General features: G+C 42.0%; 1 protein-coding gene across 1 annotated transcript in view; it reads right to left on the reverse strand.

Moving 5' to 3' along the window:
• Positions 1-1832: 1832 nt before the first annotated feature.
• The window catches only part of slc16a10 (solute carrier family 16 member 10), a 52371-nt gene continuing 32242 nt past the window's right edge, over positions 1833-21961 (reverse strand). The window contains exons 3-6 of the mRNA XM_037751732.1: positions 19845-20274; positions 8564-8707; positions 7981-8209; positions 1833-6421 (exon numbers count right to left, since the gene is read on the reverse strand). Of these exons, the coding sequence (XP_037607660.1) occupies positions 6192-6421; positions 7981-8209; positions 8564-8707; positions 19845-20274 (1033 nt within the window). The 3' untranslated portion in view covers positions 1833-6191. The remainder of the gene's footprint in view (positions 6422-7980; positions 8210-8563; positions 8708-19844; positions 20275-21961) is intronic.

Genomic DNA, 21961 nt, shown 5'->3' on the forward strand with positions numbered 1-21961 from the left:
GGCATCTTTGTTTGTACACTACTAGATTTCCTCTGTTTTTGACTGCAGATATTGGTGGATATTGTTTTAGCAGCGACACAGCATATCATGCATAACCCTAACCCTGACCTAATGAAATGAAAACACACTCATCACTCCATGTAGCCTAAGTAAATATCAGTAATGTCAGGCTGTGGGAATTTTTTGGACTCATTTTAATGAATCATTTTAACGGAATAACACCGGCAACAGGGACCTACTACGACACTGTCTGACAGCCAATCCAGATGGTCGTTGACGTTTTTAGTATCCTGAAATCAGAGCAGAGTGAGACCTCTTTGCTTCTTTTCCTCTCTGATTGAGCTGACGCGTTAAAGAATGGTCCAGTACTCCAGGAAGCAGTAACTAGTTAGTATGGAGACTAGATGGCGACCTCTAGTGTTATAAAACTATACAGTGCAATGTCATATACAGTATATGAGGGGTGGGAAGTAAACAAAAATGAATTGATAAAAAATGGGGGTGATTAAAATGCTTGTGAAAAATGGATGTGAAATGAAAAATGGGGTGATAAATTATCAGGTGATTCCATTAATTTAAAGCTGATTTGACTAAAACAGTCGTGATATGATGAACACAGAGTCATAGTTTCATCATTTGCAACATCTTACATTCATCATTCATCTTTAAAAATACAAAACTGGCATTTATCATTTAAGGAAAGTGGCCTCAAGGGTGGAATTTGTGTTACTTACGCCCTATCAAAAACAAAAAGAACATGTGGTTTTTGATTGATGAATGGCAGACAGTTGATAATCAGATCAACACTGTTTCAAATAAAATGTCAATCTAGCTTATCATATCAATTGACAAGTTATCACTCTATTTCTCAATTCGCATACATTTTCATCACTTTCATTATTAATTCGTAAGCATTTTCATCATTTCCTTTTTCTTTAATTATTTTTTGTTACTTCCACCCTTGAGGCCACTTTCCTTAAATGATAAATGGTAATTAAGTGTTGTGAATGATGAATGTATGAAGGGGAGAATGATGAAACATTTTCAGTGTTGGAAAGTGATGTTTTCGAACATTAGTAGAATGTTTGGACTGAATTTATTATTATTTGTCCTCAATAAGGTTAAAGAAGGAAAAAAGACGGATACACCAGCTCTTGTTCATATGGATGTTATGTAATAAACAATAAAATCAAAACATATTATCTACCTTTAGAGGCCCCCTTCAAGGACCCCTGGGATGTCCACATGTAGGGCACTCATCACCTCCTGGGCCGCCACATATGTTGAGATATTTGTTCCCTGAGTTAAGTCCCACTTCCTTCCAGACTGCTTACAAATCCTGCTTCCTTTAGAAGTACAGACAAACCATGACTCTGGTGAAAGCATGTGAATGGGAGAGAATTGGGTACATACTGTAGCATGGGAAGGGTTCTCTAAGAGAGCTTCAACTCTGGGAACAGCAGTCTGTTAATTAGCCAAATGTGGGTCAAGAGGTCATAAAGAAGCAGTTCATTCATTGGTGAAAGACTGAGAGGAAGAGGAAGTTAAATGTTCAGACTTTAAGACTCCTCAAATCCTCCTCCGTACTCTACCATAAAAAATAGTTGTTCTCTTGTGTAGCATAAAAGGACGACAACTAGCATTTCGTTGTGCAACCCTGTGTTGTAGCCGCGTCGACAGCAATATTCCGGGCTGTTGCTTGTCTGTTTATAGCTGTACTTTATGGTACACATACACAATCACATGAGTTGATGAAATGATCTTTAGTGTTGGTGTGCGAGCTCAGTGGTCAGCCACAGACGGGGAACGATAAATTAGGAGAAAGTCACAGAAAATGTAAACATCTTTTTTTTTTACTGTCTTGAAAATGCTGAAATCTGATTGTGTTTACATAATATAATATTACATTGCATATACTGTAGTTCACCACACACCCTGCAGCAGATAGGAAAAGTTATATTTTAGTAGAAAACATTTTTGGGGTATAACTCATGAGAGATAAGCAAAAAACAAAACTATGCAATACATGAACAGAAATTAAGACAAAAATAATATGCTAAAATAGGATGAAAGAAGCAATGATGCATTTCTTGCAGATAAAGTGAATATTTATCTGCGCTTGCAGCAAAAACAAAATGCATACACAGATATTCTGAATAAAGCCAGTGGTTTGATTAGATGCGAGGCAAAAATAATAACAGCAAATTCACAATAAAATGCTATAAACATAACATAAGGGAAGTGCTATGACGGAAAAGAAAAAATGTTTGCTATAAAAAGATTGAATTGAAAGGCAACGGATGTGATTTAATCATAATAAAAATATATATTTGGGGGGGGGGGATATGTAAACGCTGTTGAAGTTACTTTAAAAAAAGGCATTTTTGGTTCTGAGCAGCAAGCACTTCATTAAAGAGCAAAGCTTTGGACAGCGAGGTCATTCTCTAAGACTTTGTAGTTTATTTCTCAAGTCACATGGCTCCGACAAGGCCGCTGTTCTGATGGGGGAACAGGGACGGGCAGAGCTCTACACATGTACAACACCTGAGGTAGAGAGTGTCACAGGGCTGCAGAGGAAAGTACACCGACCCCACAGGGATCCAGCGTTGGCGCACTGTTTTCCAAAAGCATCATCTATCACTGACTGAGTGACTTCCTGACACACACACACTACCTGTAGGCTTTAGGAGACGTAGAACAGCAAGCGAACACACTTTCAGCCACTTTCATTTCAGTACATTTTGGTCTTCAGCAAATGAAATCAAGGCTTTAGGCTAATGCCCGTCAATTACAGCATGACATTCTCCACAAAAAGTTAAAAAATAAATACAATATGAAAACATAAAACAAACACCTTTCTATTGAAGGTTATTGAACTGGGCACAGAGTTAATGATTAACTTCACCGACTACTGGTCACGTAGTCAATGATTATTCATGTCCTCACTTCCACTTACTCCCTAATGATAAGATTGTGTAATTAAATGTGTAATAACTTCTTTATAAAGTGGAGAGGAACTACATATGCACCAGTGTTTTTTTTGGTCTGTTTAAGAGGTCATCCATCCAAGCAGGTGATCTGTTGTTGACACGGTGACGGTTGGTTTTACGACCTGGACCGCGTCAGCTTACTGGGCAAACTACATTCTCTTTTATATACCAGGAAGCACATGAGATTTTCCCACTTCAACCAGAGGCACGGCATTGTAAATTTACGTCACACAATGGCTGAAAATATTGGACCAAATTACAGAGAGAAAAAAAGAGCAACTTTAAAAACAAGTCTCACCGCTGGTTGTTTTAAAAGGAATACTGCTTAATGGCAATACTACAGTCAATTAATAGACATAAACACAACACACAATGTCAATATGTTCCTTATGAATCATTATTTAGGCTCATAACTGAAAGCTGGTGTACTTCTGCTGGCTAAGAGTTTTTATTGTGACAGGAATAATTAGACATTTTGGGAAATACGCTTACGAGACTCCAGGAAGTCTTTGCACGCTGCCAGTAAATAGTCCGACACATAACCCCCCCCATAACACACCAACTTAGCACTTTTACATTCATGTTTTTGTATAGATTATACAAATGGGATCATCAAACATATTCATTAGTTTAAAGATGCTGGAAGTCTGTTAGCTTTGGACAGAGCCAGCCTAGCTACTTCCAATCTTGGTGCTAAGCTAAGCTAACCTGCTAGCTTTATATATCTAATGGACAGATATGAGAGCGGTGTGATTTTCTCATCTAACTGTTGGCAAGAGAGCAAAGAAGCGCGTTTCCCAAAAGGTCGAACTGTTCCTTTAAAGATATTAATGTAAAACACTGATGAGGTTTCTCAGGCACACAGTTCGATTACAAGTAGTCCCTATCACAGTGAGGGCCTAATTAACCCTCTACAGGGCCCCCAGGGCCTCTGTTGACTCCCCCATCCCTCCCACTCTCTGTGGGTTGTGTTTGTATTAGTTAATAATTAATCATTAGTTTGTGGTAATTCCATAAACCACAATTTTATGTGGGAATATCCACCATGTAAGCTTAATATAAACTTAAAGGGGACATATCATGCTAATGTTCAGGTTCATACTTGTATTTTGGGTTTCTACTAGAACATGTTTACATGCTGTAATGTTCAAAAAACACATTATTTTTCTCATCCTGTCTGTCTGAATGTACCTGTATTCACTCTCTGTTTGAAATGCTCGGTTTAAGCGCCTGTCTCTTAAAGACCCCCTCCTGAAAAAGCCCAGTCTGCTCTGATTGGCTTGAGAGAAAAATATGGTGTACCTTTACAAAGGTAGTTCTGTTGTCGCTGTGGGGGATATATTCTAATGTCGCATTCACACCAAGTATTCACATACAGTGCCATTGCACTGACTGTATCTAGCAAACCACATGTCGCTACTGCGGTATGAACCCAAAATAAACAGACTGGGCTGTGATTTAATTGCAATAAATGGATCAAAATGATGCCGAAATAACTACATAATGATGCTGATTTGTAAAAAGTCTGAATTCATGCTTTGTCGGGTCTGTCCACAAGACGACAATAAAACAATTTTTAAAATCTTCATTTTCTGAATGGAGTTTGGATGGATCAGTGCCAGGTTATGCCAAGTCATCTAGGCATAAATACGGCAGCGACGTTGTTGTTTCTAGCATAGACAGTCTGTGGTTTATACACATACATTTATACATAGAGTTTCGTCTGGTCTCTGTAAATATATGAGGTGTTATCGTAGGTCCGAAGACGCAAATATTTTGGAAATATTTCAACTTCCACGAATACGAGATCATTTCAATTTCGCGTCATGCTCGTCGCCCGGCGTGAATTTGCATGTATTCGCCTCTTTTCATTGACTTTGTATGTAATCCCGGCGCGCGAAAAGTTCGCTTCACACTTGGTGTGAATGCGCCATTATAAGCCTACTTGTGACATAGGAAGGGGAGCCAAATCTGAACGGCTTGTTGAATCACATGTTTTCTGATCTAGACAGCCCACTAAAAACTGACTGGGTTGTCTTATTTCACAGAATGTGGGTTGGTAGGTACTCCAGATACCCAGATGGATGTGCACACGCACTGAAAAAGTGAGTTTTCATGATATGTCCCCTTTAAATAATTAAGACCTTAACTGTAGATTTTACCTTGGGCCCCCTACACACAGTGGGACCTCGAGATGATGTAATAATGCAGGTGTTTCATTTTATACTGTGCTTTAGTGGTGCATACATGATTACCAATCTATTATGCAATTAATGAATTACCACAAGCTAATTGTGGTGAACGTGGAGCCCTTTGGGGCCCCTGAGGGTGTGGGGGCCGCACCGTGCCCAGTTGGTAATCCAGCCTTGAGTACAGTCCGTTGTAAAAAAAAAAAAAAGATGAGATTTCCTGGATCCAGCCTGGAGGACAGAGCTGCTTGTCTTGAGATGATGCATCAGTGTTTCAGACAGGATGTAAAATCATAAAGCTGTTTCCCTTGAAGTCTTAACACTAATAATGACCTCTCAGAGCACTCTGTTCTGTATGTCCCTTTGAAATAACACATCACCCCTCAGACAGCATTTACAATTTAGGCTTTCAGACGGCGTTAGCAGGAGAATCCTGTCTGAGGGGACACTGGAGATGGCAGCTTTAAGGAGAAATCTTTAGCAGACCAGTTTGCTTTCTTTGACTGAGGCTAAATCAAGTTATGTTCCCACACGCGACTGGCTTCCTGTCTTCTATAATCCAATATGTGTTCTTTTTATGCCACATCTAAATACATTAGGTAGAGATGAAAACTGATTGGCACAAGTCCACCTTTCCCTTAAGAATGCCACCTCACAGTGTGTTTGGTAAAAGAGACACTGGTTAAACCTGTGACACTGCATTCATAGTAAGACCAGCGCGTCTTCTTTCCCTTGTGACAAATACGAAATGTGCAGGTTTCTCAATTTTCATTTAAAACTTCAAGTTTGCCTGTTGTAAGATTAGTTCAGTCAAACAATCTAATGCATAGTTCTTCAGGATCACATTCATGTTAAACTGTACTCCCCCTGTATCTGATATGTTTCATCACTTTGGCATGTTGTCCTACTGAAGGCAGTCATTACAATCTTACTCATACTGTGTCTCAGTACTCAGTCTGACCCCTGACCTCTGTCTCTCTCTGTCAGTCTGCTCAGCGGGGGGGTGGGCTCTTTAGAGGACAGACTCTCCGGTTCTGCTCTGCGCGTCCTCCAGAGCCTTCTCGTTCTCGATCATCCTCTGGGTGACGTCCTGCTCCTTGTCGAGAGCCGCCTCTTTCTCCCTCCTCTTGCGCCTGGCCTCCACCCACGGTATCAGACACAGCACGGCTCCTCCGAAGATCGGGGGGATACCCGCCAGGTAAAAGGCCACGTCGTAGCTGCCCAGTCGGTCCCTCAGGAAACCTGGAAGCAGCAGAGACAGGGAGAGGTGTTATTAAGATTTCCAACTGGTCAAAGTTGACTTAAAGCTGCAGTGGATGGAATTGGAGCAAGTTATTTTTATAAAACGGTCACTATATCCTGACAGTAGTACATGAGACAGGTAATCTGAAAAAATCATGTGCCTCCGTGTCCTCCTAATGGTATCTGCAAGTAATAAGGTGGCACACTATAAAAATAATAAACACTAGGTGGTGCAAAAGAGCTGTGAATATCAGTGTGGTAATACTACACTGGGATGCTGCCTCTCTGTTGACAGAGGTCAAAAGGCCACTATAGTTGTTGCACGTTCCATCTTCAGTATAACAATAAAATGTGATATTTCATTTGTGAGACCGACTGGTAGAAATAGCAGGGGATGAAGGAAGATCTCACAAAATAAGATATTTATTTCTGCAACTCTAAAACGGTTAAATATTGTTCCACCAACCACAGATATTAGGCCTTATGTTAAATGATGAAGGAGATTCACAATAATTATGGAGTGACTGACTTTACTACAATGATTTATTCATTAAAAGATGGACAAAATGTATAATACATTCATTTGAATAATGAAAATATCAGCTGGTTTGCCTTCTCCACCTTACTACATCCCCTTTTCAGTTGTAAGATTTAGTATTCATGGGTACTATGTAGCTGTGTATAAACTAGGGCTGTCAATCGATTCAAATATTTAATCGTGATTAATCACACATTTTTTATCTGTTCAAAATGTACCTTTAAGGGAAATTTGTCAAGTATCTAATACTCTTATCAACATAGGAGTGGACAAATATGCTGCTTCATGCAAATGTATGTATATATTTATTATTGGAAATCAATAAACAACACAAAACAATGACAGATATTGTCCAGAAACCCTCACAGGTACTGCATTTAGCATAAAACATATGCTCAAATCATAACATGGCAAACTGCAGCCCAACAGGCAACAACAGCTGTCAGTGTGTCAGTGTGCTGACTTGACTATGACTTGCCCCAAACTGCATGTGATTATCATATCAAGTGGGCATGTCTGTAAAGGGGAGACTCGTGGGTACCCATAGAACCCATTTTCATTCACATATCTTGAGGTCAGAGGTCAAGGGACCCCTTTGAAAATGGCCATGCCAGTTTTTCCTCGACAAAATGTAGCGTAAGTTTGGAGTGTTATTTAACCTCCTTCTCCCGTTTCATATGATGAGCCCGCTACAACCTAAAAATTGCCAGGTTGCATTAATATGTTAAAGAAATTAGTGGCGTTAAAATGAATTTGCATTTTAACTACGATAGCCCTAATATAAACATTTTCTGTCGGTGCTTTTCAATGACGTAGATGTGATGGAATAAACAGCGAGATATTTCGCCTCCACAGAGAGGTCAGAGGTCGGAGGAAGTAGGGATTTGGAGCTCATTAAAAGTCTCCAAATGTACTAAACCACCATGCTTGACTCCAATTTGAACATATTCTGTATGACGTGAGCATATATCATATATTGAGTGCACTGACACTTGACACACATTGACTATTCCTGCCTTACCTGCGATGGGGGGCCCCACAGTCATGGGCACAGACATCAGGCCCAGCAGGAAGCCGATGGCCTGGGATACGTCGTTGTCCCCGACCAGCTCGAAGGCGATGGGGGCCATGATGCAGATGAAGCAGCCGTCGAACAGCCCCATCAGCAGGCACACGGCAATCAGCCCGCCGAAGATGTGGCACAGAGGGATCATCATGGACATGATGCCGATGACGAAGAAGGAGGTCACCTAGAAGGGCAGGACGGAGAGAAAAGTGTCCTTGTAAATTTTTATTTATCAGGGCGCAGTTTCCTTTCAAGTTCAAGTTAGTTTGGATTTCAGTGAAGAGTTTTAGTATCACATGATCATCTAAATGCTGTTTCAGAAGAATTAACTGAAATCACATTTAGTCATCTCTTTTGCAGTGTGAAATAATGACAATGTGCTTTTTATGCTGTAGCAGACAAAAAAAAAAAGCTATTTAATTTCAGTTAGACGCTGGGACCTTACTGGTTGAACCAGTAAGTTATGAGTTGAGAAGTACAGAGGCGACAACCACACCACCGAAGTGTGTTTCCTTAAACTTCGAGGCCTGGCACTGACCTGCAGGTAGACTTTGTTGACTCCATTGACGTAGTCCGCCACCCTGCCAAAGATGAGACGGCCCACGCCGGACGTGATGCCGATGCACATGAGCAGAACCTCTTTACTGGCGTCTGCTCCAAAACGCTCCTCCACGTGCTTCATCTGGGGACAGTTAAGGGAAACAGATGAACACAGCTGACTCATGACTCCCTGAGAAAAAAAGGAATGTTAACAATGCAGAAGAGGAAACAGAAAATCCAACGGTGGAGATTAGTTCAGCTTTCTATATTGCGCTTGAGAGCCCTTTGGGGAGATGATGCCTGCTAGACGTCAGCGATGACATTTTCATAGAACTCACAGTGATGAGTGTGACAGCTGTCTTGTCTAGTCTTGTCTCTGGTAAATGGCATCCAGTGGTTTATTAGGGGCAGTGGCAGCAGCATGAGTACACAGTGTGTCTCTGTACACCAGTGTAGATAGTAAAGAGGAAAAAAGCTCTGTTCCTGTATAATAATCCAATCTGAATGTTGTGGTTTTAGAGCGAGGTGTTATCTGTAATCTGTAACCTGCTATCTAACTTAAGTCCTCAGTATTGAGAACGCTGTTGAAGTCGCCTGTTTACCCTCATCCTAAAATGGTTCTCAATCAATACTAGAGTACTTCCTTTGTTTATGAATGGAGCGGTACAGTTGAAGCAGCGGCGCTGTGTGTGTTTCACCAATCAGCGGCGGTCATCCCTGCAAACTCCACCCCGAAAGTTCAGGTACTTTCATATGTTACTACCCTCCGACCAGGGCCTTTTTGGGGGGGGTAAAAAGGCCCCATAAAATGTCCTCGGAACTTAATTTAGACCCTGGTCCCTGCGGGTCAAAACGCAATAAGTTCCTCAAAAGGGTTCTTAGTTCACAAATCACAGGGGCTTTAACACAGGTCTGTAGCCTGCAGAAGATCTGAGGTAGAGCAGATGCCATACAAGATGGGATTGCCAGCATAAAAATTGCATTGCAGTGCTCAGTTGGAAAGTAAATAATATTTATGAAGAGAGTAAAGAACAAGGGGGCCTAATCCTGATCCTTGAGGAACACCTTCATCAGTCATCTGGACACTTGTTTTGAAACCATCTGCAACAGACAGTCCCACTGTAAGCAGAATCATCAAAACGTATCTATCAAGATGTTGATTAATAGTATCAAAACCCTGGAAGAGATTTACACAGCGTTAATAATGTCAGTTTATTAGCAGGACATTATTTCCTTTACATTTTAAATTACAATGTTTTCATGCTGAGGACGCGGGATGCTTTGAGTGATGAGTGTTTTTTGCAGAAAACGGGTTGTATGTGAGGTTTTGAAGTGTTTGGCAGTGACTTAGTGATTCCACTGCTCTGTACTGTGTCAGCCAGAGTTTGTTGTTGCTACCATGTCAAAGCCTAATACACATCAGCAGCCTTATCCAACTTGTCCATATTTCAACATTCCTCTTTTATCTTCCGTTTTTTGCTGCCGGTGAATGTTAGATTAAACTTCAGAATCGGGGGCGAATTGGGACGTTACAGTTGCTCTTATATAAACATAAAGAAATGTAAGAAAATAGAAAATAGGGAGTATGTAACATGTAAATTATGTACATAATGCTACAATATATAACACAATATATGTAGAGAAATATAAGTAACTACAATTGCACTCTGAGAGCGCAGACCTCCACCAAGGTGCCTGACTTTAAAAACAGATCACAGCTCACAGTTGGCGGTACCGTGAGGTGGTCGGCTTATTATTAACATGTGTGTTTCCGTGTGATTCTTGAATCCGGATCAGGATCCGGATCGCCGGCAAAATGGAATGGATTGCTCATTGTGCCACACCCCAACCCTCCAGATAATTTCATTCAAATCCACCGTGAACTTTTAGAGTAATCCTCCTAACAGAAGGACAGACAGACAAACAAACAAACAAACCAAAAAACAAACCAACGCCGGTGAAAACATAACCATACCAACCAAACCAACCAAACATAACCATAACATAATAAAAAAAGAAAATATAAGAAATATCTACAAATATGTGCATTAAGACATAATATATAACATAGAACCACAGTGCAAATAAGTAAATACAAACTGCTGAGACTTCTGACTGTTAGAACAGCAGCCCAGATGTCCTTTTTTCCACACTATGTGTCCCTGCTGACCCCAGAGCAGCAGTCTGTGAGGCCCAGAGTTTGAGAGCCAGTGAGAGAAGAAGGGCCTGCTGTGTAGAGCCCCGCCAGCTACTTCTACCTCCAGGCAGACAGCAGCAAAGGGCCTGTCTGTCTGCTGCCTCTATAACGCCCCCCCTTCCACCCCTCCCCTTCCATCCCCCCCTGCAGGTCACACATCCAGCTGCAAAGACCTCTGGATGACTTTTCGTCTTTGTCAATACGCCACGACAGCATGCCCTGTGTTGAGGAGCGGAGGGGATTCTGCAATGCTGCAGGCAAAACGACTGGAGGCTCAGCGTGTGCAGAGTAACTGATGATACACACTCACCCAGGGAGGGCTGACTCCAGAGACAGGCCAGATGTGACTGGCATTCTCCCAGCTGGAGAGTTTGAGACGCTCTCATGTTTAATTGGCTACCGCTTCTTAGTTAGCTTATCATTCGCATTACCAGGCATATATATCTCTTCTCCTCCTCCCCCTAGAAATAATAAATGAATAAAGAATGCTGTTTTTGATGAGTTTTCTTCACCAGACAAGGCAAAAGTGAGCATGGCTCACATACCCCCGCTCACCGCTTGACCCCTACTGAAGTAGGGCCAAAGGTTTTGCCCTTTTGGAACTAATGGAATTAGTCTGTTGAGCACAATCTAGCTTGTAATTAGCTCACCTTCCTCAAGTCCAGGGTGTCCAAAATTTTTAGAAATTTTGGACACCCTAGACTTCTAACCCCGAAACGGCACAGCTAAACCACACTGTCAACCATCATATCAAGTTTGAAGCTCCGAAGTTAAATAGTTTCCGAGTTCTGCTCCGGAAACGAAAGTGTGAAAAGAGAACGGACGGATGGAAGGACAGAATGACGGAAGGACGGAAGGACGGAAGGACGGAATGACGGACGGAAGAATAGATGGAAAGACGGACATGTAGAGCGCTATATACGCCTGACTACGTTGTCGTGGGGGTATAAAAATCAGGAAATACTTAGAAATTTGGGCTGTCAATCAATTAAAATATAAAATTGTGATTAATTGTACATTTTGTATCTGTTCAAAACGTACCTTAAAGGGTACAATGACAAATAGTGTCCAGAAACCCTCACAGGTACTGCATTTAGCATAAAAAATATGCTCAAATAATAACATGGCAAACTGCAGCCCAACAGGCAACAACAGCTGTCAGTGTGTCAGTGTGCTGACTTCATTATGACTTGCCCCCAAACTGCATGTGATTATCATAAAGTGGGCATGTCTGTAAAGGGGAGACTCGTGGGTACCCATAGAACCCCATTTTCATTCACAGATCTTGAGGTCAGAGGTCAAGGGACCCCTTTGAAAATGGCCATGGCAGTTTTTCCTCGCCAAAATGTAGAGTAAGTTTGGAGCGTTATTTAGCCTCCTTCACGCCAGCTAGTATGACATGGTACCAATGGATTCCTTAGGTTTTTCTAGTTTCATATGATGCCAGTATCTTCACTCTAGTCTTAAAACTGAGCCCGCTACAACCTAGAAATTACAATTTGCTAATGCGTTAAAGAAATTAGTGGCGTTAAAACAAAATGATTACCTTTATTTTAATTATTACTTTGACAGCCCTATCAAAAATATATATACAGTATATTATATAATTAGCAATTTCCCTGTTGACTTCTACATAATGATACACCTTTTATGGTCAAGTACCTCAATTTCTGTGTCAGAAAAAATCCTTTTCCTGGTCTTCCTATTGGTAGTTTGTAAAGAACAATTGATCAGCAGACTCATTACTATGCAGAAACATTCATGAGGTGCTTTGCATTAACCAATTTATGGCTGAATGTGGGCATGTAGAGGGCGAGATAGGAGGGTGATCCGGACATTTCCAAGTTGATTTGGGATTTATTACAGGAAATTGTGCACTGGCAGGCGTACGCACCGTTTCATAAATCAAAATATTGTTTGGCGTGTGTACATTTCCTCATTTGTACGTATGCAAACATTTAGTGTTTTGTAAATGAGGTCACAGGTCAAGTTGATCATGTAGCCGAGACACAAGATAACACACAACAGAGGTCGGAGCAAAATAGCCCGTTGATAAGCTTCCTCTGGTCAGTTCTATCTCTGCTGTTCGACTACTGGACAGTGGATCTATAAAACATGGTTCCTCTGTCATAGTGAGCGGCTGTGTAAATGCCGCTGGATGTCTCAGAGACAAGAGGACATTCCCTATTGAACTCTCTGACTCATTCACACGCTGCATCAATAATGTCTGTTATGTATTCGAGGCTTCCTGCGAGGTTGCAGGATGGTGCCGTGTCACGTGTCGACTCATTACAGATGAGAGACGACTTTGCCCCTCCTTTGTCTTCAGACTGATTAGATGCTCCTATAGATTCACCACTGGTTATCTTAACCTCATCTCCTGTGTCAGCCTGTGTCCTGCTGGAGCTTATCACGGGGCTTTGGCATTTAAACATAAGCTGATCAGTGCTCACCAACAATCAGTTTGTCTCCAGTCTCCAAACACTACATTGCCGTACATTGAAAAAAATTATACTACACGTGGCGATTTTTCCACCGATCCCCAGAGTTACTGGCAAAAATTTGATACAAAAAGGTGATTTTATTTAAAGTGATTGATGGAGCGCCGTTGCTTAACAGAGCTGCATGAAAGTGGGCCAAAGATCGCAGCACGGTGTAGCTTGACTGATTGCTTTTTGAGGTTGTGTGCGTGTCTTTGATCACGTTTTCAGAATCACATCTGCAACTCAGAAGCCTTGCAGCTGGCCTTGTGGCATGGGAAGATCAGAACCCTACAAATTAAATACACACATTCACACGATCAGAAACACACACACATGCGTTCAAGCCCGTTCTCATTCCCAGGGTGTCAAATACTGACGCTTTGTCACAGCCGTCGACGTTCGATAACGCCGCGCAAGGCACCCTGCCGCTGGTAGAAAGAGTGGGGTGAGTTGAGCCAGTTTTTACTTGAGGCGTCTTTAAAGTGAGGGAATGACAGTAATGTCTCCAACTAAAACACGTACATATATTCAGGATGTGGTGCATCACTTTGGATCTAAAATAAACAGTTTTCAAAATATGACTTTCCGAAAAAAGTCATGGCTCAACTTGCCCCCAATGAGGGGTAAGTTGAGCCGAGGGAGAGGATAAATTAAGCCGTATCAGTACGCGTAATCTATTAATTATACCTGTCCATCACTGAAGCGAGCTTATCAAAAAACTTTCCCACATTGTGCCTAAAGTCAGCAGCTCTTCAGAGAGACTGCTAGTGGAGTGTGTCATGACAGATGATGGAGCACCCTAAAACATGTACCAATCTCGCCCTAGAAAAGGTTTAAAGCTGATTCGCAATTTTACATTGAGATTTACATTTAAATTAAAATTATTATCTCACGATAAATGGCTCAACTTCCCCCAGGCCTTTTGGCTCAGATCACCCCGTCACGGCCATTTTAACAAACTTGTATCATCCAGCAGTTTAGAGCTAACGTCATGCTAACAGTATAGCCTCATATTGTAACTTCCTAAAGCACTAACACATCTGTAACTGTTCAGACACAAGAATCATGACTCCTTGAACATAAAAACATAACTTTGAACTGCAAAAAACTGCACCGGGCTTTCCATTAACTACAATGTAAACCCATCCGCGGAAACGGTGCAGTGGTGACGTAGTTTAAAGAGCGAAAGAGACACACAGCTATGGTGGGATTGGAGGTGGATGGGTTCAACAAACACAAGGCTTTCATCCAGGAGACCGCTGTTCACGTCCCGTGCGTTAAGTTTCACGTTCACGTTTCAATCAGCTGTTCGTTCGTGTCCCGCCAAGTCACATTTTCACTGTAAAAACGTAGTAGCTTTAAGCCTAACCATGTAGTTTTTACCCAAACCTAACTACGTGGTTTTGTTGCCTAATCCTAAGCATGTGTTTAAATTTGATTCACAACATTAAGAACGTGTTTACTGCCAGTGAAATGTGACGCCAAGGAGTCTGACAAAGCGTCAGTATGTGACGAGTCGGGATGAGAACGTTCAACTTCTAACTACTTTTTGGCTCTACCTCTTTTCCCTAGATCCACACTCAACCACTTCCTACATTTCCCATAATGCCTTTGACCAACAGAACATGCCTGAATTTAAAGGGATAGTTTGGATTTTTTGAAGTGGGGTTGTATGAGGTACTTATCCATAGTCAGTGTATTATCTACAGTACATGACGGTTGGCACGCCCCCAGTTTGGAGAAGCAGACAGGAATACCAACACGGGATCAAAGCAATGTACTGCTGTGGACGGGGGCAGCAGCTAAACAGATTTTAGACATCTAAAAGAAAGGCTCAAAAATCAATATCTATATATTTTCCTCGGTTTATGTTGTTGTGAGACAGCTCAATCCGGATCAGACAGAGAAGCATGGCTACAGGCGCAGCCGCTTCAAAAACGCTTGGCAAAAGGCATAGGGCAAAACAGCTGATGCGGAGCAGAGCTGCATACTTAACTCAACTCTCTCTCAAAGACAGTAGTGGAACAACACCACATGAGATATGAATTCACCCTTCCCTCTCATATACTTCACAGCTCTCTCACAGTCCAACAGCTAACTAGCTAGGTAGCTCCACCACATCTACCGGCATAAAAAACAAGAGGAAGGAAGTGGTTAAGTAGTAAAGCCCGCCTCTTGTTCGGTTTGACTGGCTGCCTGGGCCAACTGTGACATTGACGAGCGGTGCGACTTTGCACCTGGTGCTGAAAAGTTGAGAATATTTTAATGCGCGTCTAAAAAACACGACGCGTGGCGCAAGAAAAGAGAGCACGCCAGGCGCGCTTTACCATAGGAAAACAATGGTTTTGCGGGCGATGCGTTTCAAGAGACGCATCTCAGTGCGATCGGGGCCTTACAGTCTGTGTTTCCGAACTGGAGTCGTTCTCTATGCTTTCGCCAAAGCCACCAGACTCCATTGAAAAAAACAGTAATTTTACCTCTCAGAACACTGAGATTTTGATTCACCAAGTCACAAACAAACTAACCGATCGAGGCAGCGGTAGACCATCAACCCCTGTGTTGTGTGAAGTAAAATTACTGTTTTTTTGCCAATGGAGTCTGGTGGCTTTGGCGAGAGCATAGATGTATACAATGGTTCCAATTCCCTGTCGGAAAAGGCTGTCTCACAGCAAGGTAAACCGGTGAAAATATTCCAAATATAGCGTACACTTAAACTGATATTGATTTCTTTTAGGTGTCTAAAATCCGTTTTGCTGCCGCCCCCGTCCACAGCAGTACATTGCTTTGCTCCCGTGCTGGTACTCCTGTCTGATTCTCCAAACTGGGGGCATGCCGACCGTCATCTACTGCAGGTAATACCCTTACTATGGATAACACCCAAAACACCCAAACTATCCCTTTAACTGACAGTACTTGTTGGTAGGATGCATGCGATGTTGGTTCTGGTCTTGTTGACAATAAGAAATATATAGAATATCACCAGACTCCACAGTAGCGTTTCCTCACAGCAGTCAAACACCGGTGTAATTAACAACATTAGCGATGGAGCAGAGCAATCATTACTGTTATTAGTAGCACTTCTCCTGCTGTGAAAAAAAAATCAATAGCTGCTGGAATTAACAACACATTTTACATTCAGTTAAACACACAAATAAGAAAGACTAGATTAGAAAATGGCACATCACCAATACGCTCTATAAAGCTGCTTTAATAGTGTGTTTTGGGGTGAATTTTCCCTTTCAGAGCCCCACTGTGGTCCAACCCACATGCTCTCTGCTCTCTCTTCTTGGCTGTTTAATGGTCATTAAATATCCAGCCTTCTCCCAGCCCACACGCCGCAGCCCTGCAGGTGTTCCTTATTAAAAAAACACACACTGAAACAAGCTAATTTTTTAAGTAGAGGTAGCTTTCTAAAGAAAAATGCAATTCTCTATGCTGCCAATGTGAATCTGTTATGATTCAGTACTGATTCCAAAAAGGGAGGACGTGCAGTATCTGTCTGGCTGGGCTGGTATGTTCAAACTTCCATATGCGCCGTTCTTCAATATGCTGCAACGTAAGCATAAAGACACTACCACACCTTTAAATGAGCCCACGCACAGAGCAAACAGCCGTACCTGAAGGCCAACAGCTTATCTCAAATCAGCAATACTCGGAAAAGTGTGTGCAGGTGTGTGTGTGTGCGTGTGTGTGTGTGTGTGTCAAACTACCGACATTGGACTTTACACTTTCACAGTCTTCAGATATGTGCAGCAGCTTGATTTGGAAAGAGGAAAAGTACACATGGCACTGTGGCAGTGTGGCAGTAAAAGGCAAAGAAACACTCACTAACGCAAGCAAACACATGGTAGTATGCCTCTGTCAACCAGTCAAGTTGCAGTTTATGTCATCACTTCATCATTTTATCCTGTTAGACATTTGTGTGAAATCGTCATCATTTGCATATGAACTCTTGAGTTGTGGCCAAAAACGTGTATTGTGAGGTCACAGTGACCTTTGACCTTTGACCACCAAAATCTAATCTGTTTATCCTTGAGTCCAAGTGGACGTTTGTGCCAGATGTAATGAAATTCCCGTTAATGCTGGCCCAAACTAAAAGATTTTTCAAATCTTAACAGATGCTGAAAATGTGAGAGCCCCCACATAACGATATGTTATGATAATTTTAACAGTTTTGTTGCTATAGTGTGTGGAGAGCAACGATTCCAGACTAAAAAAAAAGGAAATCTCACAAAAATCTCTCGCGATGAAACGTGACTTTGGTATAAACAAAGATGGCGGACGACAGGCAGTGTCCCATTGTAAATATTGAATAGTTTAATATTTACATTTTGAAATCGGTGCGGCCAGGATGGTCTTCCGAGCCGATCTAAGGATGTAAAATACTCTCTTAACATACCTCACACCACAGGAATATCTGGAAAAATATCGGAGCACTGCTACCTGGCATTAAGGTGTTCCTAAGATCTCGCTTTCACAAGGATGTGACAGATGTGAGGTCACAGTGACCTTGACCATTGACCGCAAAAATCTAATCAGTTCATCCTTGAGTCCAGGTGGATGTTTGTGCCAAACGTCCACTCCGGCGTACCGGAGATATCGCGTTCACGAGAATGGGACGGACGGACGGACGGACAGACAACCTGAAAACATAATGCCTCTGCTGTCGCCAGTGCGGAGACATAAAAAGTGTGGAGAGGTTTTGGTGGCCTGATAGGGCTCCCTTCCTGAGAAGCTGAACGATATGCTGTTTGACCCATGTTTTTTCCTTCATCTTCTTCCCATGCTGCGTCACTCTGTGGCCTTAAGAGCATGGAGCGGGGGGGGCCTCTGCGTCGAGGGAAGGACAGGTGCTGGGGCTATAAGGCCAGGGGTGGCGCTGAGGCTGCAGCCGGGTCCCCCGTGGTGTCCCAGTCTGAGTAGCAGACACAGGAGAAGTGTTGGGAAAACACATCCCCGGGACAGACTGATCTCCCTCCAATAACAGAGTCACCGCGTCCAAATAAACAGTCACCTCCTGAGTCGGTCCAACACATCCACACTCTGCTCTCCGGCCCTCCCAAGAAGATGTTTTCTCCAATATCATATTCTCCCGTCTTATAGCCAAAATAAAGGGAGACTCAGGGAAAGTTTCACCTGTTTATGTCCTGACTGAAACGAGAGCTGCAGATTGAGCCTTCCTGTCATATTTGGTTACTTTCATCAGGACCACACAGCTGATGTAGCTCATGTGGACACATGCTGCTGTGAAGGAAGTTGTGGTGATGTGCAGTCACGTTAAAGTTAGGGTCGGTAAGGTTGATAAACTAGCAAGAGTACGCTAGATTTTAAAAATGATCCAACCTAAACACCCAGCCCTGTGTTGACAACTCTTTTCCAATGACAGTAGCTAGCAGTACTAGCTCCAAAAGTCCCCAAATCTAGAGAGAAAGTCCCTGCAGGCCTCCCTCCTGCAGGAATAAAACCCTGTTGAACTGTTTGCCAGGTAAGGTTAGGTAAGGTAAGGTAAGGTAAGGAAAGTTGACATGGAAAACAGCAGCGTAAGTGAGGAATGATGTACATATATGCATTCATTTTGCCAACTTTCAGTAGGGGTTAACATGTATGCCTTATTACCTCCTTCTAAGGCCAAAGGCCTTTACCACTAGTGTTTACCACTTTGGATTTAAAATGTAAGGGTGCAGGTTGTATCCACGCAGACCCTCGGCCGTTTTCTACATTTTCCTTTTGGCTCGCTGCGGTTTATTTTGGTTGAAGGATACAGAACGGATATGATGTCACGTTACTCAGACTACAACAATAAGAGCGGTAAACTTCCTTCTACCTCCACATAGACTCAAATGAAACAAATACATTGATTCTGGCATTAAAAAATTAATTTCAAAATCGCAAAAAAGAGATGAATTAAGTTTTTTTTCCCACCCCTCTTTGTAACTTTTCTGCACAGTATTGCACACTTGGAATAACGAGCCTGTCTCCAGTGTGTAGAGCTGAGTGTGGGTTTTTATAGTAAAAACAATGATCAAACAAATCGATATGTGACGGTGCGAGACTTTAATATTCGATGGAATGCACGTAACACGAATATTTGTGTTGGCCTTGGTGTGAGAGGTTTGAACGCAAAAAAAAGTAAACAAATATTCCGTATTTTGTGAAAAAGCCTTTAGACCTTCCTGATGGACAGAGACAACCTTATGTTCCTAAACACTGAAGTACACTTTAATAGTCATAAACCATCTTGTGGTAACACTCCGTACCGTCGCTGAATACCTGGAAGATCCTGGCTGCGGTTTAGATTTCCATTCCTCTCCCCTTTTTCACATTAATAAATTTCACGTTGCTAGTATGTGTTTTGATATCTGTGTTGTTGAAGCTCCCTCGTTGACCTCGCCCTTATTCCTCCCTCGTGCCAACAGACACATCCAAAACTTGGGATTAGGATACTTGGAAATCACAGCATGGAGTTCCTCTGAGACTGACCTTTGGCCCTGACAGTGAGGTGATGATACTCAGCAACACAAACAACGCAGACACACACCTGTGTGTGAAGAAAACCAAATGTGACTGTGAGAGAAAATGATTGATGATAGAAAACTTACCAGGTGAACGTAAGGCACAAAGTAGCCATAGAGGGCTGCAGGGATACCGAAGGCCCAAATGCGATATCCCAAAGACTTCCAGATGTTGACGTTGAAGATCCGGCTCATGGGTGGGCACCGGCTGCCTGTGCGGGTGTTGCTGGATTTGACCGGCAACAGGGGCCTGTAGGTGAAGCCGGCCAGCATCAGCACGAACATGAGGATGCAGAGTACGCGCATGGTGTTCTGGAGGCCCACTTTTTCCAGCAGGCCCGACAGCACAAAGGGCAGGGTGATGGTGAAGACGCTGCTGCCGGCCGTCACGATGCCGTTCACCAGACCCAGGCGCTTCTTGAAGTAGTGGCCCAGGATGACCAAGCTGGGCTGGTAGGCGAAAGAGCAGCCGCAGGCGAACACAATGCCGTATGTGAAATACAGGGGGCCCAGGGACCTGTGAGGGGACAAAACAACAAGATACATCACTGTATGACTCGCTGCTGATATTACTGTATATCACAGGACAAAAGTTCATCCACAAGACGTCTCCTAGCAGAGAGTCAGTTATTGATTTACATTAGTGTTCCTAAACAAGTTCTCATGGCACTGATCTCTAAGAAAAGCTGTCAAACCTCTCTAACGGCCAAAGAAAGCCCTCTGAGCTGTTTGTATATGACTCATTATGCAGTCTTTGTACTCCATCAACAACATAAGGCAAGTAAATGTTTGATTACGTTTTTTCAGCAGCAAAGGATAATGGCATTATCTTTTCTGTGAATGTGTAATAGTGTCTAACTGTTTTTGATTCAGTTGGTCGTAACATTTCAGCCTGGTCTCCTAAGAATTATGCTCCCATACAACGAAACTGCATTGTCAATTACATTTGAGGTAAACGTATTTTGTCCCGGATTACGTTTGGTTTTGGCGTATCAAAAATATGTTTCTAATGAAAGTCCATGTAGTGAGGAGGTTGGGGTAGATGGATGGATGGATGGGTCAACACAAGACTTTCACCCAGGAGACCGCTGTTCGTGTCCCGTGTGAAAACAAAAGTCAACATTGACTTATTTTAATTTACGTCCGTAATAGGGCTGACAATCGATTAGAATATTTAATCGTGATTAATCACAAATTCATCGTACATTTTTTATCTGTTCAATGTGTACCTTAAAGGGAGATTTGTCAATTATTGAATACTCTTATCAACATGGGAGTGGACAAATATGCTGCTTCATGCAAATGTATGTATATATTTATTATTGGAAATCAATTAACGACACAAAACAATGACAGATATTGTCCAGAAACCCTCACAGGTACTGCATTTAGCATAAAACAATATGATCAAATCATAATATATCAAACTGCAGCCCAACAGGCAACAACAGCTGTCAGTGTGTCAGTGTGCTGACTTGACTATGACTTGCCCCCAAACTGCATGTGATTATCATAAAGTGGGCATGTCTGTAAAGGGGAGACTCGTTGGTACCCATAAAACCCATTTTCATTCACATATCTGGAGGTCAGAGGTCAAGGGACCCCTTTGAAAATGGCCATGACAGTTTTTCCTCGTCAAAATTTAGCGGAAGTTTGGAGCATTATTTAACCTCCTTCCCCCGACAAGCTAGTATGACATGGTTGGTACCAATGGATTCTTTAGGGTTTCTAGTTTCATATGATACCAGTATCTTCACTCTAGCTATAAGACTGAACTCACTACAACCTAAAAATTGCAAGTTGCGTTAATGCGTTTAAGAAATTAGTGGCGTTAAAATTAATTTGCGTTAACGCTTTATTATCACGTTAACTTTGACAGCCCTAAAACATTCACAAATACTATTAAATATGGGTTAAAAATGGGTTTGCCTTGTTATGATTTGTGCATATTTTTTTATGCTAAATGCAGTACCTGTGAGGGTTTCTGGACAATATTTGTCATTGTTTTGTGTTGTGAATTGATTTCGGATAATAAATATATACATACATTTGCAGAAAGCAGCGTATTTGTCCACTCCCATGTTGATAAGAGTATGAATACTAAGATAATATAAAAGTAATATATATAATACAAAATATATAAATAAGACAAATCTCCCTTTAAGGTACATTTTGAACAGATAAAAAGCGTGTGATTAATTTGT

The sequence above is a fragment of the Sebastes umbrosus genome, chromosome 18 (assembly GCF_015220745.1).
Source record: "Sebastes umbrosus isolate fSebUmb1 chromosome 18, fSebUmb1.pri, whole genome shotgun sequence".
Lineage (NCBI taxonomy): Eukaryota > Metazoa > Chordata > Actinopteri > Perciformes > Sebastidae > Sebastes > Sebastes umbrosus.